This window comes from Anomaloglossus baeobatrachus, chromosome 5, assembly GCF_048569485.1.
Source record: "Anomaloglossus baeobatrachus isolate aAnoBae1 chromosome 5, aAnoBae1.hap1, whole genome shotgun sequence".
Lineage (NCBI taxonomy): Eukaryota > Metazoa > Chordata > Amphibia > Anura > Aromobatidae > Anomaloglossus > Anomaloglossus baeobatrachus.
Genome location: NC_134357.1, coordinates 527,809,035 through 527,826,742, shown reverse-complemented (window position 1 = coordinate 527,826,742; position 17,708 = coordinate 527,809,035). Strand labels below are relative to the sequence as shown.

Sequence of the window (17,708 nt, the reverse complement as noted above, 5' to 3'; positions counted from 1 at the left end):
GGCGTTATGGCTAGGTGGCAGACAGGAGACGGGAAGACGGCTGCCGGAGATCCGAGGTGGACCGGGACAGGGTAGGAGCCCGCCGGTACCGACACCGGAGAACGACCCAGAAACAGTGCACAGAGGGGGGACTTGGACCCTAAAGCCAGGACCAGAACCAACGGCCTCACTAATTAACCAATTGAGGACAGAATTATAGGTCCTGTCCCAACCAAAGTCCCAAAAGCAGACAACAGCCCACCGCGCGGGATAGGGCATCCGCCAGGGCCCAGTAGATCCCAAGGGCCAGCATCAGCGGGCACGGCTCTGAACAAAAGTAACGGGAGCGGGCTCCCGTGTTCCTTACTGGGAAGTCCACAAGAAACAAAAGTAGTGCAAAGGAAAGTGACACAGACCATAACCCCGTGTGAGGGGCCAGAATACACCCGGCTGCGGAGCTCCGGCCACTGGCACCTTGGTTTACCACAGACTTGTGCGAATTCTTCAATAGTGAGTACACCAACATCCCCCGGTCCGTCCGGGCGCGCCGGCCCCTGCAATCACCATCCTCAGCACAGAGACACTGGGCCCTGGGGCATCCATCCTTACCCACGGAGGGTTAACAACAGCTAGCTGCCATCCCAACGCCCCAGGTGCTCCCCAATAGCAGCCGTGGTACCCATTTTACCACACACCGTGGGTGGCATCACGGACTATACAATATGCCCCACATACCAACATCCCCCCTTTTATTTCGAAGTGTCTGTGAGACCCCCGGGTCCGGAGACCCCTTGAGCCACACTGCAGATTCGGATCTGAGCAGCCCGGCTGCTGACGTGGGGGCGGTACATACACACTGCTCTGCTCTGTACACGTCGTATACACACAGCTCCGCTCTGTAAGTCGTATACACACAGCTCCGCTCTGTAAGTCGTACACACACGGCTCCGCTCCGTACATCTCGTACACACACGGCTCCGCTCCGTACACCTCGTACACACACGGCTCCGCTCCGTACACCTCGTACACACACGGCTCCGCTCCGTACACCTCGTACACACACGGCTCCGCTCTGTACACCTCGTACACATACGGTTCTGCTCCATACACCTCGTACACACACGGCTCTGCTCCATACACACACGGCTCTGCTCCGTACACACACGGCTCCGCTCCGTACACACACGGCTCCGCTCCGTACACACACGGCTCTGCTCCATACACCTCGCACACACACGGCTCTGCTCCGTACACACACGGCTCTGCTCCGTACACATCGTACACACGCGGCTCCGCTCCGTACACTTCGTACACACATGGCTCTGCTCCGTACACCTCACACAGCACACACAGCTCTGCTCCGTACACCTCGTACACACACGGCTCTGCAATGTAAATGTTGTACACCTCATACACACACGGCTCTGCTCCGTACACATCGTACACACACGGCTCTGCTCCGTACACCTCGTACACACACAGCTCTGCTCCGTACACCTCGTACACACACGGCTCTGCTACATCCACTCTGTAAATCCCTCCTGACCCCACACATAAAAGTCCCCTCATCTAGCACCATGACACCCAGCACAGCAGAGTCCTGCATACACTGAGGAGCTGATCATGTGACCCCTGACTCCTCCCCTCCATGTGACATCATCACAGGTCCTGTAGGCGTAGAACAGCCATATATCTAGTGCCCCCTAGTGGTTGAGCCTAGAATGTACTGGCTCTTTCCAGGTATGACGTAATTTATCACATAATGGTGGACCTGTTCAAAATGCAGCCTGATGTTTCCACAGGGAATAAACATTCTTTTCTAATTCCACGTGGGCATAGATTTGATTATAATAGAATCGGGGTCTAGGGGTAAGAGCTCCACATGGGGGGTGCAGGGGGCGGAGCCTGCATGATAATAGTGGCGGGAGGAAACATCACCACGCCCACTAACCTGGAAGGAGCCCATACATTGTAGGCACAACTGTGGCTCTGTAGGTGGAGGTATGTGGAGATTCCCTATTACTGGGAGCAGGCAGCATTAACCCCTTGAGCACTGAGCCATAACTTTAAAACCAATTTGTTTGATGTAAGTGGGTTTGTAATTTGCAGGATGACAGAGATATGGTCCTGTGTGGGGGCACCCATAACTTGTGGAGTAATTGTTACTAACGTTTTGACAAGTAGTGTTGGATAAACAACATTCCTGACAGAAGGAGAATACACAATATGATCTGGTAATCTCTCTCAATATTTGTTATTATTTAATGGCCTTCGCCTCAATCTCGAGCTCTAGCCACTTGATGGATGAACCCTCTGTAGGAAGATCGATCTTGTGCAGCCTAGATAGGTCCACCAGGGTCTTCTCCGCTGTTAGTATCAAGCCATCCGGTTGCTGGTCTTCCTCTTTGCCTTGTTCCTTTTTTTCTTCTGACCATGATGTCCTTCTGAAGTGATTGTTCTCTTTGTATGATGTGTCCAAAGATGGCAAGTTGTAGTTTGGTGATCCTTGCTTCGAGGGACATGTCTGGCTTGATTTGTGCAAAAATTGATTTGTCAGTTCTCATTGCCATCCATGGTACTGGTAGCATCCTTCTCCAGCACCACGTTTTGAAGGCATTGATACTTCTTCTGTCTTGTTTCTTTATCAACCAGGTTTCGCATCCATATGTTACTACAGTAAAAACCAGACTATGTACAAGCCCTGTCTTCATTGCCAGTGAAATGTTCCTCGATTTGAGGAACTTGTCCAGAAACTTAATTATTGATTTGCCCATAGCTATTCTCCTATTAACTTCCAGTGTCAGCCCTGCATCTTGAGTGATCATTGATCTGAGTAGGTTGAAGTCCTTTACAACCTCCACTTCATTGTCGTCCATCTCAATTGTGTCCCGGTTGTACTGGCCATATCAATATCTTTGTCTTCTTTGTATTAAGTAGGAGTCCCATGTCCGATCTTTTCATTCTGACACTCCGTAATAAGTCTTTCATTCCATCTGTGCTTGTTACTCTCAATGTTGCATCGTCTGCGCATTTAAGATTGTTGATGATTCGTCCACCAATTTTAATTCCTACTTTTTCGGCATATCATTATCTAGCCTTTTTAAAAATAGCTTTTGCATATAAATTGAAGAGAAGAGTCTCGCTGTACTTTGTACCATTCCGTGTCATCATGTTCTGTTCAAACTGTTGCTTCTTGGTCGAAGAAAAGGTTCCTGATGAGGCTGATCAGATGGTTTGGCACACCCATATCCTTCATGGTATTCCAAAGGTTCTGGTGATCAATACAGTCGAAGGCTTTGCTGTAGTCGATGCTGCAGAAATAGAGCTCATTCTTATATTCTTTGGCCTCTTCATCTAATGTTCGCAATTGCATCTCCTGTTCCTCTGCCGTTTCTGAATCCTGCCTGTCAATATTTTAAATTGGTCCATACGACTGGACCAATCTGCCCCAAATTTGGCATATAGATAAATGAGAAAATTCAGATTTATTTTTTTTTACACACCAAATTATAGCCCTCTAGAACCGATATGTTGGTTTACTATCCATAGCAAAGAAGGTTTCCAACCACAGACAACAAATAGCTAAATCAAATAGACCAGTTCGACCAGATAATCAAATAGACCAGGTAATTCTGCTAGTTACTTACATAATATTATCATACATTGATAGTCATTTATCCATATCCATTGATCCCACTACCCCAGTGTCTTCAGTAATTGTATTGTTACACAGGATTCTTTATGATGTTACATTGTTTTATCTTCTCCCCATTCAGGTCCCTACAATATCGGATCCTCTCAGTAGAGAACGTCTATATAAGAATTTTTCCTATTGACCTATCAAGGATGGACAAGGATAGGGACAAGATGGCGGAGAGGATATTACACCTCACCCTAGAGATCCTCTTCCGGCTTACTGGAGAGGTGAGAGATTCTGATGGCGTCACATTACATCATTCTTATCTATGGGAATAACAGATGGACAGAACTGGAGAGGTGAGGACTCTGGAAATGTCTGTAGTGAGATTTATTACTGTGTCTCTCCATAACCAGGATTACACAGTAGTGAAGAAGACCTCTAGTGAGGGCTGTAAGGCCCCTGTGTCTGAGGGATGTGAAAGACCCCTGAGCCCAATCACGGGGCCTCCACCTCACCCCCTGATACATGAGGACATCAATGACCAGAAGATCCTGGAACTCACCTACAAGATGATTGAGCTGCTGACTGGAGAGGTGACACTGCTGGGAATGCTGGGACATTATACAGTAACGCTATGAAGGGATCGGGGATGACGGTATCATTGTATGTGTCAGGTTCCTATAAGGTGTCAGGATGTCACCGTCTATTTCTCCATGGAGGAGTGGGAGTATTTAGAAGAACACAAAGATCTGTACAAGGACGTCATGATGGAGGATCCCCAGCCCCTCACATCACCAGGTAATAGACAGGACTAAATACACACGGCCTATAATTATCTGTATGTAACGAATGAATTCAGTCCCTGTATGTGTTTCCTCCAGTTCTACCCAGTAAGAGGACAACACCAGAGAGATGTCCCCGTCCTTTTCATCCACAGGACTGTAAACAAGAAGATCCCAATGTTCCTCAGGATCATCAGGTAGATGGAAAGAACATGTCATGAAATCTTCCTATGATGTGTAGACGGCTGTGAAGGTCTTGTGCTCAGTCTTGTTTTATCCACCAGTATTATATGTTTTATACTTGTGTAATGAGAACGGTGGAGATGGCAGGATTAGAGCTGATCATAGATGTGACTTCTCCATCTGTGACTTTTACAATATCTGTTTCAGGGTGAAGATCTGACCCATATTAATACTACAGAGACATATGTGGGGGATGATGAGTGGTGTAAAGAGGAAATACCTACATATGACTGCCCAGGTGAGTGGGAACTACTAAATGCAGAGAAGTCACAGATTCTTGTCAGTCTGATAAAATGAAGTGATGATCATTTAGTTACTATTGGGGGCAGAGCTGTCTTTGCTTGCTGGCTTTTCTTATTACAATGTGCACTGACCGTGCGCTTTCTTGTCAGCTCATTACTCTTCATTAGAACCGATGAGCGGATCTGTGGAAGTTCGGTTTGGCGGATTCAGCTGGACTTCAGATAAAGTTCTTCACTTGAACCGCAATGGAAGTCACTAATTGGGCAGTTTGTGTCTCCGCCTACATACAGCCGGCAGTAAACAAATCACTTTCGGGGGGTGGTGAGTAGGCTTTTTTCATTTTTTAATTTTGGGGTGCACACTACATCAGATCACGATTTTTGACGCCCAGTGTGAGCCATTCAGATTTTGCAAGCAGCTCGCTCTAGGTTGAACATACAGTGTCCCCGAGCACAGTGATGCTCACACGAGTGGTTTTCATGCGTAAAGCACCCGAACTCTGTTTTTTGTAAAGTCCGTGTTTGGTACGAACACCGAACTTCGCGTTCGCTCATCTCTATTCATTAGCACCAAGGCAATGTCACTGTGAATTGAAAGTACTATCACACAGTGAGCTCCTACTGAGCATACATCAGAATTTTGAAGAGTATTGGAAAAGAGATTAGATGATTGCAATAAAGACAGACATTTAGGAATAAAATTAATATTGATTTTGGACCACCCCTTTAATGAGGACTTTTTTATGTTTGATCATGGAACACTCTGTTGATAATGTTGTTGTACATTGGATATAGAAAGCCTACACACAGTTAAAATGGCAAGGTTTTGTCACGTAAAAAAAATTCAACAATCATTTCAGAACTTTCCCCACCTTCAAGGTTGCCCACAATCTATACAAGTCCATTGAGGAACAAACTGAAATTATTTCAAAGGTTGGGAAAAAAAGTATCCAATATAATGTGGTTGCATAAATATGCACACCTTTAAACTAATACTTTCATGAACTATCCTTTGAATTTATAATTATTTTAGTCTTTTTGGTTGGAGCATGGCACATGTAGAATTGTCAATGTTTGCCCACTGTAGTAGCTCCAAATCTGTCAGATTGCTGTACATCTCCTGTGTTCAGCACCCTCTTCAGGTCACCCACAGATTTTACATTGGATTCAGGTCTGAGCTCTGGCTAGGTCATTTCAAATTCTTGATCTTGTTTTGGCAGCCGTTCTTGGTCGATTTGCAGGATTGCTTAGGATCTTTTTCGTGCTGAAAATTTAAATTTTTCTCTTCACTTTGATTGAGGCCTTTTTCACACGTCAGTGAAAAACAGATGTTTTTCACTGACGTGTAAAAAATGCATATGTCCCTCCATGTGTCGTGATTCATGGCACACGTGGGTTATCCACAAGCTGTCCGTGATCCGTGTCCATCATCTATGATAGCACATGGATGTATCCTCACCTGTCCCCGCTCCTGCTGTCCGTGGTGCTGAACTCTTTGGCTCTGCTGTGTATCCGGCCGTCGCTGACCCCAACTGCAGCTACTGCCGGGTTGGCTGCTCCGTGCATAAATAAATATGCATGAGAATAAGCAGCCGGGTTGGAAGGAGGAGGCAGCAGAGGCTGGAGAGAGCGTCACTAGAGAAGGTGAGTATAAAAGCTTTTTATTTTCAATGTCTGTGTTTTTCTGGTACGTGTTTCACGGACCACACCATAGTGTGGTCTGTGGGACATCAGTGATGCCAGAAAAAAAAACGGACATGTCCCCGTGTGGAGCATATGGTCACGCTTGTACACCTCGCGGAGACACGGTCAATGAAAAATCACTGATGCGTGTGCAGACCCATTGATTTTAATGGGTCTGCGTATGTCCGTGATTCTGGCACGTACAGTATAAAAACTAGCACATACATAGCAGAATCACTGATGTGTGAATGAGGCCTAAAACACATGTTTCAGCATCAGAAATACAGCCCCAAAGCACAAATCTTCCTCCACCATTTTTTACTGTGGGTATAATGTTCATTTTGTGATGTTCAGTGTTATCTTTGTTCTAAGCATACCTTTTAGAATTCTTGCCAAAAAGTCCTTGTCCTCATCAGACCATAATTTGTTTTCCCACATGTTTTTAGCAGACAATGTACCTTTGGCAAAACATAACGGGACTTGAATGTTTTTCTTTGTAAGAAAAGGATTCTGTTTTGCCACCGGCCGGACATGTGAAGAATAAGGGGGATTGTTGTTACATGTAGCACACAACCAGCACTTGCCTGAAATTCCTGCAGCTTCTTTAATGTTAACTACACAATAAGAGAATAACCAGAAAGAAAATAGATATATCATAAAAATATACTGGTCAAAAAAAGAAAGTTACAAATGAAAAGGTTTTGGTACCGTGTTAGCCAGTTGAAAAATTATTGAATGTTCTCAGTGAGAGGAACAAAATTATAATCTTGTGATACCTTTTAATGGCTAACTAAAATAAAATAAAGTGATGTTACAAAGCAAGCTTTCGAGACATCTCAGGTCCCTTCATCAGGCATGGTATGACAAAATCTTCAGATATTTTGTCATACCATGCCTGATGAAGGGACCTGAGATGTCTCGAAAGCTTGCTTTGTAACGTCACTTTATTTTATTTTAGTTAGCCATTAAAAGGTATCACAATATTATAATTTTGTTCCTCTCACTGAGAACATTCAATAAAAAAATAAAGGGAACACTAAATTACCATTGTGGTGTTTAAGTGTTCCCTTTATTTTTTTCAGCAGTATACAGTATATAATTTTGTTACAACATGAAGATAAAAGTTATATTAAAATTATGAGGGAGGACCCCTACACTTTTTGAGAGATTATGCAGAGCTGGGGTCTCTACTAAAGGCCTCATCTCAGATATATATCGTATTTTAATTACCCCCTGCCCAAGAGACAAGCCAGATCATACATATATGAGGAAATGGGAAGATTTCCTTGGTGAGACCATTCCCTTGTGTATGTGGAAACGGATCTGGGATACTGCCTCTAAAGCCCACTTTACACGTTGCAATTAGTTGTACAATCGCATTTGCGATGTGACACGCCCAGGTTGCATACGGGATCTTATGAGATTGCACGTTGGTCGTTCATTTGCTGTCACACGTGCGTTAGTAGTCTATCTTGTCAATTTTGTGTGCGATCCTTTAGATCATGTGTTCTGTGACGTATGCATTGGGCACCTTTTTTTTTTTTTTTTTTTTTTTTTTTATTTATTGACTTGCCAAGCGTGTGTAATGTGTAGGGATGCGTTTTTACTATGTTATCTGCCATTCAGCTCTGCTACATGGCCGCTGACAGCAGACACAGACAACCATGTAGCAGCGGTGAATGGCAGATGACAGCAGACACAGACAGAGCCGCACTGTCAGAATGAACTCGGGTGAACTTCACCCGACTTCATTGTCATGCTGCGGCTCTGTCTGTGTCGCGCCCTGATTAGCGGTCACCAGTGAAGGACTACCCGGTGACCGCTAATCTCCTAAGTTACTGAAGTTAGCAGCCCTCTCTCATACTCACCGATCCCCGATCCCCGGCACTGCACGGCATTCACACTGTTCCGGCGGCTTTTACTGTTTTGAAAAAGCCGGCCGCCCATTAAACAATTTCGTATTCCCTGCTTTCCCCGCCCACCGGCGCCTATGATTGGTTACAGTGAGACACGCCCCCACTCTGAGTGATAGGTGTCACACTGCACCCAATCACAGCAGCCGGTGGGCGTGTCTATACTGTGTAGTGAAATAAATAATTGAATAATTAAAAAAAAAGGCGTGCGGTTCCCCCCAATTTTAAAACCAGCCAGATAAAGCCATACGGCTGAAGGCTGGTATTCTCAGGATGGGGAGCTCCACGTTATGGGGAGCCCCCCAGCCTAACAATATCAGCCAACAGCTGCCCAGAATTGCCGCATACATTATATGCGACAGTTCTGGGACTGTACCCGGCTCTTCCCGATTTGCCCTGGTGCGTTGGCAAATCGGGGTAATAAGGAGTTATTGGCAGCCCATAGCTGCCAATAAGTCCTAGATTAATCATGTCAGGCGTCTATGAGACACCCTCCATGATTAATCTGTAAATTACAGTAAATAAACACACACACCCGAAAAAATCCTTTATTAGAAATAAAAAACACAAACATATACCCTGATTCACCACTTTAATCAGCCCCAAAAAGCCCTCCATGTCCGGCGTAATCCAGGATGCTCCAGCGTCGCTTCCAGCGCTGCTGCATGGAGGTGACCGGAGCTGCAGAAGACACCGCCGCTCCGGTCACCTCCATGCAGGTAATGAAAACAGCCGCGCGATCAGCTGCTGTCACTGAGGTTACCCGCTGTCACTGGATCCAGCGGTGGATGCAGCGGTGGCCGCGGGTAACCTCAGTGACAGCTCAGCTGATCGCGCTACTCACCTCAGTTGCTGCGTGGAGGTGATAGGAGCGGCGGTGAGTAGCGCGATCAGCTGAGCTGTCACTGAGGTTACCCGTGGCCACCGCTGGATCCAGTGACAGCGGGTAACCTCAGTGACAGCAGCTGATCGCGCGGCTGTCTTCATTACCTGCGTGGAGGTGACCGGAGCGGCGGTGTCTTCTGCAGCTCCGGTCACCTCCATGCAGCAGCGCTGGAAGCGACGCTGGAGCATCCTGGATTACGCCGGACATGGAGGGCTTTTTGGGGCTGATTAAAGTGGTGAACCAGGGTATATGTTTGTGTTTTTTATTTCTAATAAAGGATTTTTTCGGGTGTGTGTGTTTATTTACTGTAATTTACAGATTAATCATGGAGGGTGTCTCATAGACGCCTGACATGATTAATCTAGGACTTATTGGCAGCTATGGGCTGCCAATAACTCATTACCCCGATTTGCCAACGCACCAGGGCAAATCTGGAAGAGCCGGGTACAGTCCCAGAACTGTCGCATATAATGTGGCTGTTGGCTGATATTGTTAGGCTGGGGGGCTCCCCATAACGTGGAGCTCCCCATCCTGAGAATACCAGCCTTCAGCCGTATGGCTTTATCTGGCTGGTTTTAAAATTGGGGGGAACCGCACGCCGTTTTTTTTAATTATTTATTTCACTACACAGTATACACACGCCCACCGGCTGCTGTGATTGGGTGCAGTGTGACACCTGTCACTCAGAGTGGGGGCGTGTCTCACTGTAACCAATCATAGGCGCCGGTGGGCGGGGAAAGCAGGGAATACGAGATTGTTTAATGGGCGGCCGGCTTTTTCAAAACAGTAAAAGCCGCCGGAGCAGTGTGAACGCCGTGCAGAGCTGCGCCGGGGATCGGTGAGTATATGAGAGAGGGGGATAGACTGACATGGACAGAGAGTGAGGGACATAGATAGTGACCGACTGACAGAGATTAGTGAATGACAGACATTGTGAGGCGCTTCAGAACGCAGCTTTTCAGCTGCGCTCTGAAGCAGACCTTTTTTAAGCTGCGGTGCAGAGCGCACACCTGCGCACATAGCATCAGACACCAAAATCGTATGAGGGATGTCACACGTTACAATTGACTAGGTTCGTGCAACAAAACGCTCAATTCTAGAGAATGATACGATGTGTTTGCGATCAACGGTTTTGCGTTCAATCCTGATCGCAAGTAGATGTCACACGCAGATACCTCACAAACGATGCCGGATGTGCGTCACTTACAACTTGACCCCAACGACGGATTGTGAGATATATTGAAGCGTGTAAAGCGGGCTTTTGACATCCTCATGCTATGTCTATAAGGAAAATCAGTATAAATTACTTATGTATTGGTATCACACCCCATCACTACTACATAAACTAAACCCAGCTATACCTGACAATTGTTGGAGGTGTGGAGCTACAGGGGGAAATATACCGCACATATTCTGGGTATGCCCCAATATCCAGCGTTTCTGGAGGTTGGTGCAATCCCTTATATATAAAGTAACTGACCTTCGGGTTTCCCTGGATCCTAAATTCTATCTATTAAATATACCACTTGTTCAGCTGGGGAAAAGAGTGAAGCGGTTATTGTTACATATAACTACAGCAGCTAGATGTCTGATTGCCCGCAACTGGAAGTTAGCTCATCCACCCTCACTTACCGATCTCCAATCTCGGATCCAAGATGTGAGAAGGATGGAGTATCTATCTGCCTTGTCAAATAATACAGTAGATCATTTTGAGAGTGTTTGGTCACTCTGGGACACTTATTGGGCCAATAAAGAATAATAGTGAGGTATGGTCTTGATGGAAGCCTGATATATTCACCCTCCCCACTCCACCCCCCCCCTTCCTTAAACTTCCCTGTTTAGTCTTGTATTGTTTGTCTTGTCACATCCCCTGTTTTTATTGTATCAGTGGATAATAAGATATGTATACTGATTTTTGGTTTACAGTTATTGCTCACATGCTTGTGAGACATACCTATGCATCCATGTACTTTTTCCATGTCTGTTAAAAATTTAATAAAACAGTCAGTTATATAAAAAAAAAAAAAAATATATGAGGGAGGGGCAATACACAAAGGGAAAACCAGGAGTTTAACTCTTTTAATTACAGGTAGAGAATAGAGATGAGCGAACCTTTGGAATGTCGGTTTGCCAGGCTCATTCGAACCTTAAAGTTCAGTTTGCAACTAGTGATGGGTGAACCCTGGAATGTTTGTGAGACTCGCCCGAATGTTTTGTAAATTTCGGGTTTTGAGATAATGCGAACTTGCGTCCGAACCCCGAACTTGGACTTTACAGTTATGGGATCGGGCGGGGGGTCTGTAAAATAAAGAATATAGTTAATAATTAACATTGTCATTATACTTACCGCTCCTGCAACGCATCCTACAGACCCACTCAGCCGCTGTCTCCCGGCCGCTTCTACTTCCGGGTCCGATCATTAATTTCCGGGTGTATTCACTGCACTGCTCGTCACTCAGCAGTCTTCAGCTTTTCGGCCGTGTCACACTCTCCTGACAGGAGCGCTTCAAGTGGATGGAAATACATGCAGCCAACCCGCTCCTGTCAGGAGAGTATGTGCTGTGGCGGGTGATACCGATGCGAGACTCGCACAGTGACAGTCAAAGTTCAATCGAGTCCATGGCTCATGGACTTGGGTGAACCCTGATGTCAACGCAAACACGGCTGAAAAAAGGAGAAAACTGCCGAGTGACAAGCAGTGCAGTGGATACCACCGGAAGTTAATGATCGGACCCGGAAGCAGAAGCGGCCGGGAGACAGCGGCTGAGGGACGCGTTGCGGGACTGGTAAGTATAATCATAATATTTTTTACTAATGTGCTTTTTTTTTTACAGCCCCTGGACCCAAAATGGACCTGAACTGTAACACGAGCTTCCCAGGAAAACTCGTGTTCGGGACCATGTGCACGAACACTATGTGTTCAGTACAGACCCCGAACAGTTCGAGTTCACCCATCACTATTTGCGACCCCAACTTAATCCAAACCTCAATGAAAGTCAGTATTTGGGCAGTTTGTGTCTCCACTGACATGCTACCAGCTATAAGCATTACATGTCTGGGGAAGGGTGGGCGAGGTTTTTCAAATGTTTCTTTTGTGCGTGTGTGCACAATAATCTGATCACACTCATTTTACCTCCAGTGTGAGCCTTTCAAACACTGCACACGGCTTGCACAAGGCTGAGCATTAGAGATGAACAAACCTCAGGCTTGGGGTTCGGGGTCGGAAAATGACGTGAAAATCCCTGTGGTGAGTTGAACACTGTGCTTGCGTCTGTGTGAGTACCTGTATTGTACGCGCTGCTGAAAGTGTTTGTTCGTCTCAAACTAGTCTTTCATTCAGCGTACTGAGATGTTTTATAATTCATTTATAAATAGACACCACCCATCTCCAGAAATGTTTTGCTTTAGGCCTATAGCATGATACTTCCGGAGCAAGGTGGGTGGTGTTTTTTTGTTGTTGTTTTTTTTATTCTCAGTGAATAAAACATTTCAGTATACTGTATGACAGCCTAATTTGACACGAACAGATACTTACAGCAGCGCGGACAATGCAGGTAATCATTCAGACACGAGCACAGCGCTCAACGTACCATGGGGATTTTCACGTCATTTTTCCGAACCCAGACTCTCGAGCCTGAGGTTCGCTCATCTCTGCTGAAAATTACTCATACTCAAGCACAGCGCTGCTCGCTTGAATGGTTTACACTCGTAATTCACTCAAACTTCAAACCCGAACTCTGTTTTTTTGGAAGTCAGTTTCCGAACCCGAACTCCGAACATGAACTCCGAAGATGCTGAGATTGGTTCTCCACATCAACTCTGCCGTTAATCGGGTGAAAGTGAGGATTATCAACACTCAAAGTTCTCAATATTAATCTTAGCAATGAGCTCCAGATTCCCGTCATATAGGCATTTGAGGGGCAACTGTTCCATAATATTCATGCTTTCCTGGACAAGGGCATAAGAAATGGAATCCTAGATGGATCCTTTGCGTACTAAAATTAGTGTCAACAAGGAGGAAAAACACTGGTGCTCAGAGAGAAGTCAACTACCTGTGTATTTCCAGGAGGGAAATATCTAGATAGAATTACATGGTGCAAGCTGCTTGTATGGGATAGAAACTGCGTGTGTATCTGTCATTTGGTGGACCATAAACAATTAACACAATAAATTCTACCATGCTACCAAATAGAGTGTGATGGTGATCACACAATAACAAGCTTAAAAAGTACAGACAAAATCTATAGGACCAGTAAAACTGTAACACAAAAAATACACTCTTAAGTGCTACACCCCTGGCACCCCAGAGAACAATGTACTTAATGAATTAATGGAATGCACTACAACTTACTTGACAGAAGTGCAAGGAGCTAGAAGGATCTTTCAAGTGATGAGGTTGAGGAATAGTAGTGGTACAGACAGGGCTAAGAGGAGCCCTTGGAAAATAATTGTAATAACTTAATATACTAAAATACAATGTATCAGCACATGCTTTCAAATGCATTAAACAAGACCCAGCTAGAAAAAAAACTTTGCATCAGTACTGTGGGCAGTACTGCAGTATATCTAAATGATGATGGTGAAAAAGCTGTATCACTTGCCTCAATAGCAGTTGCTGATGAGCGATTATCTCGTGTGGCTGTGCCCTTCCTGGGGATGGGAAGGATGAGTGGTGGGCGCTAGTATCTATGAGTTGCCGACGTCTATGGATACAAAAACTTGCTCAAGGAGAGAGCATGTGACGTCACTAGGCTCAGCTCAATGCAGGCTACGGAAGCCTGTGAGAGCAAAAATGCTATGCTTGTTCACCTGACGTCACAGCTGGGGTGCTATGTAATTTTTTTTTTTTTACAAATCGCAGATGTCATTAATCCCTTATATTACCTCAATTTCCACTGCTGCAGGCAATCAGGATGAGTCAGGTAAAGCACTAGGATTTCCGTATCAAATGGATGCGCCCATTCTGGGGTGGTTGCGGGCTGCTATTTTTAGACTGGGAGGCCAATAATCATGAGTCTCCCCAGCCCAAGAATACCAGCCCCCAGCTGTCTGCTTTATCTTGTTTGTGTATCAAAATTGGAGGGAACAGCACGCCGTTTTTTAAAATTATTATTATTTTTTTTTTAAAACACGTGGAGTCCTTTGTATTTTGATACACAGCCAAGATAACGCACAGAACAGAAAGCTTCAGCCTCCAGCTGTTTGTTTTTTCTTTGATATGTATCAAAATATGGGGGATCCTATATCATTTTTTCCAATACTTAATTTTTACACTTCGGGGACCCAAACAGTTACAGTGAGGGAAACCAATCACAGATGCCTTCAGTCTGTCTGTAACCAATCACAGAAGCGGTCAGTGAGGGTGGGTGGAGTAAGCCACGAATATGCATGAGATTTAATGAGTAGACCTGGAAGCAGTGTGGCAGGAGCACAGAGACTCGTTAAGTATAACTGTCCTGCGTAACTCCCTCCCCCTCCCCCATTTTGCTACCTTTTTTAATTTATTTTTATCTGGGTGGACGAACCCGAACAGTAACACAAACTTCTCTGTCAGGTCCTTGTTCTGGGTCCGTGCATGGACACTACATGTCCGTTATGGAGAATAAGCTTTACAGTTCAGGTTCGCCCATCACTAATTATTACATATCACTACATTATGGACATTTATAGTTTGATTTCTTTGCCTTTTGGATTGGATGGGTTGTTGGTGACCTCTGGTGAGAAATGTATATCAATAGCACCTTTATAAAGATATTTACGTAGAAAATTGGTTACATGTTCAATAGTTAATGCACTTGCTGGGTTATTTTTCTGGCTATTGTATTGAAAAAGTCATATGTTTTTTTTGTTGGCAGGTGACTTTTCCGGGAGATTAGATGGGCTTTTGGCATCTTCAGATTTGAAATCAGATGATCTTGGTGCCACAGAAATGACATATGAAGACCATTGCATTATCCCAGCCCTAGCCCTTCAAAGCAAGGATCTGTCATCTGATCATTTTAAACATGTCTTTTCTGATTCACCACAGATTATTATTAAAAATAAAAGTTACAGAAGGGATGTGAACAATCAAAGCACTAACACAGAAAAGAAGACACTTTCATCTTCAGAATGCAGAAAATGTTTTAACCTAAAGTCAGTTCTTGTTAAACTTCAAAGAAGTCAAAAAGGAGAGAAGCCCTGTTCATGTTCAGAGCATGGGGGATATTTTAATCGTAACTTAACTCTTGATCCAAATGAGAGAACTTGCAAAGGGGAGAAGCTTTATCCATGTTTAGATTGTGGTAAATATTTTAATCAAAAATCAAATCTTCTTAAACATGAGAGAACTCATACGGGGGAGAAGCCATATCTCTGTCTAGAATGTGGGAAATGTTTTGCAGATAAATCAAATTTATTAACGCATCAGAGAATTCACACAGGGGAGAAGCCATTTGCATGCTTAGATTGTGAAAAAGGTTTTAAGCAGAAATCAGACCTAGTTAGACATCAGAGAAGACACACCGGGGAGAAGCCATATTCATGTACAGAATGTGGGAAATGTTTTAGGCTGAAATCTTATCTTGTTTCCCACAAACGAACTCACACAGGAGAGAAGCCATATTCATGTTCAGTTTGTGGGCACCATTTTAGTCAAATGTCAAGTCTTGTTACACACAAAAGAATTCACACAGGGGAGAAGCCATTTTCATGTTTAGAATGTGGGACATTTTTTACTTATAGATCTAGTTTTCTTGTACATAAGAAAAGAGAAGAAGCAAATTGTACATGAAAACTTGAAACAGTTACAAAAGTAAAGTCACATAATTACAAAAATCTAATAGAATGTGGATAACAAAAATATCACATTACCCAAATTTCATATTAATGTATAGTATATAAATTATATGGATTCAAATATTGTAACACCTACACATTAAATCCATCCAACCATGCCTTTAAGGTGTGTCTCAAGCCTTTTATACATACAGAGTATATCATAAGGTGTTTGTTTTGTGTGTTTTAATGTCTATAAAGTATGTTTAAAGGTTTTGATAACTTGTAATGGAGAACACTTCATGGTTTCGCCAACTTCATATTGCAAGGGCCCGAGGAAACATCGAACAATGTAGTATGGCCATTGCATTATTGTGTATCTGCACTGTTCTCTCATTGTAAATATAGGGAAATAAACAAGACTAAAGATTATCGGTGAGTGCCACCTCCTTTCTTCCTGTGGAAGTAGACCTACTAGATCACTAAACACTACTTTGCTGAGTGCTCTTGTTTTCTGTCTCGAACTTGCTTTTAAAATGTATTTAAAAACAAAAAAAACAAAAAAGTGAGCCGGAGTATGAGATGGTATACATGGAGCTTGTAAGCTCATGTTCACACTGGCCATAAGACAAAGAGAAACCAAGGGAAAAATTGTGAAAATATACCTTGCTGTAACTAAATTAAAGCATAGTGCATATAAACATAGGGTACTTAGTAAACACTGTTTTTGATCAAAAAAAGCATAAAGCCATCCCACCAACGACAAGGTGTACCCAGTTGGGACAGTAGCTACACTCTCTAATATTAAAACCTTACCTTGGGTCTAAAATAGGCCTCAATGTGACTAAGGGCTGAGAGTGATCGGGTCCCAACAGGACACACAGTCAGGGGATGCACAGAATGAAATGCCCAGCTCACTTAGAGGGAGGGCCACACCCTATTTCATTATGTGCATCCCCTGACTGTGTGTCCTGTTGGGACCCAGTCACTCTCAGCCCTTAGTCACATTTAGGCCTATTTTAGACCCATGGCACGGTTTTAATATTAGAGAGTGTAGGTACTATCCCAACTGGGTACACCATGTCGTTGGTGGGATGGCTTTATGCTTTTTTTTAATCAAAAACAGTGTTTACTAAGTACCCTATGTTTATATGCACTATGCTTTTATTTAGTTACAGCAGGGTATATTTTCACAATTTTTCCCTTGGTTTCTCTTTTAAAATGTAATGTCACGTGTGTGTCTCTTTCTTTATCTTTTGCATGTCAATATATTGCCTTAGGACCTCTGGTATTTCCGAACACCTAGTAAGAATTTTATGAAAATATAGTGTAAGGAAGATTACAAAGTGGTTCCAGGACTGTGAAATATATAAGGTAATAATGTCAAATTAATTAGCGAGATTTGAGAGTCTTCAGGGTATTTCCAGAATTGAATCTTCGGATATTGAATAACTACTGATCACTGCGAGGTCTTGTGGAGACACAAGCGTTAGTGGGTGCTCTTGTCTGCTGGCCTGGCTGTCTTCAGAAAGACCACACGTACCAGGACTCATTCCAGTGAACACCTGGACTCCTTCCCCATAA

The 17,708-nt window shown here is 44.0% G+C and overlaps 2 protein-coding genes across 4 annotated transcripts in view; one reads left to right on the top strand and one right to left on the bottom strand.

The window, feature by feature from the left end:
• Nucleotides 1-17,708, bottom strand: part of LOC142312158 (uncharacterized) — a 193,832-nt gene that overhangs the window by 73,948 nt on the left and 102,176 nt on the right. The gene's annotated exons all lie outside the window — the stretch shown is intronic.
• On the top strand, nt 1,920-16,546 carry LOC142312135 (gastrula zinc finger protein XlCGF66.1-like). 3 transcript variants are annotated; one of them, XM_075351028.1, is made up of 7 exons: nt 1,920-1,980; nt 3,756-3,903; nt 4,033-4,212; nt 4,294-4,417; nt 4,501-4,598; nt 4,792-4,882; nt 15,224-16,546. In XM_075351028.1, exons 2-7 carry the CDS (start codon nt 3,826-3,828, stop codon nt 16,138-16,140), a joined length of 1,488 nt encoding a protein of 495 aa, XP_075207143.1. In that variant the 5' UTR covers nt 1,920-1,980; nt 3,756-3,825; the 3' UTR covers nt 16,141-16,546. The 3 variants fall into 3 exon arrangements, with proteins under 3 accessions (XP_075207143.1, XP_075207142.1, XP_075207141.1); XM_075351027.1 differs by lacking the exon at nt 1,920-1,980 and adding an exon at nt 2,011-2,065; XM_075351026.1 differs by lacking the exon at nt 1,920-1,980 and having other exon boundaries at nt 3,721-3,903.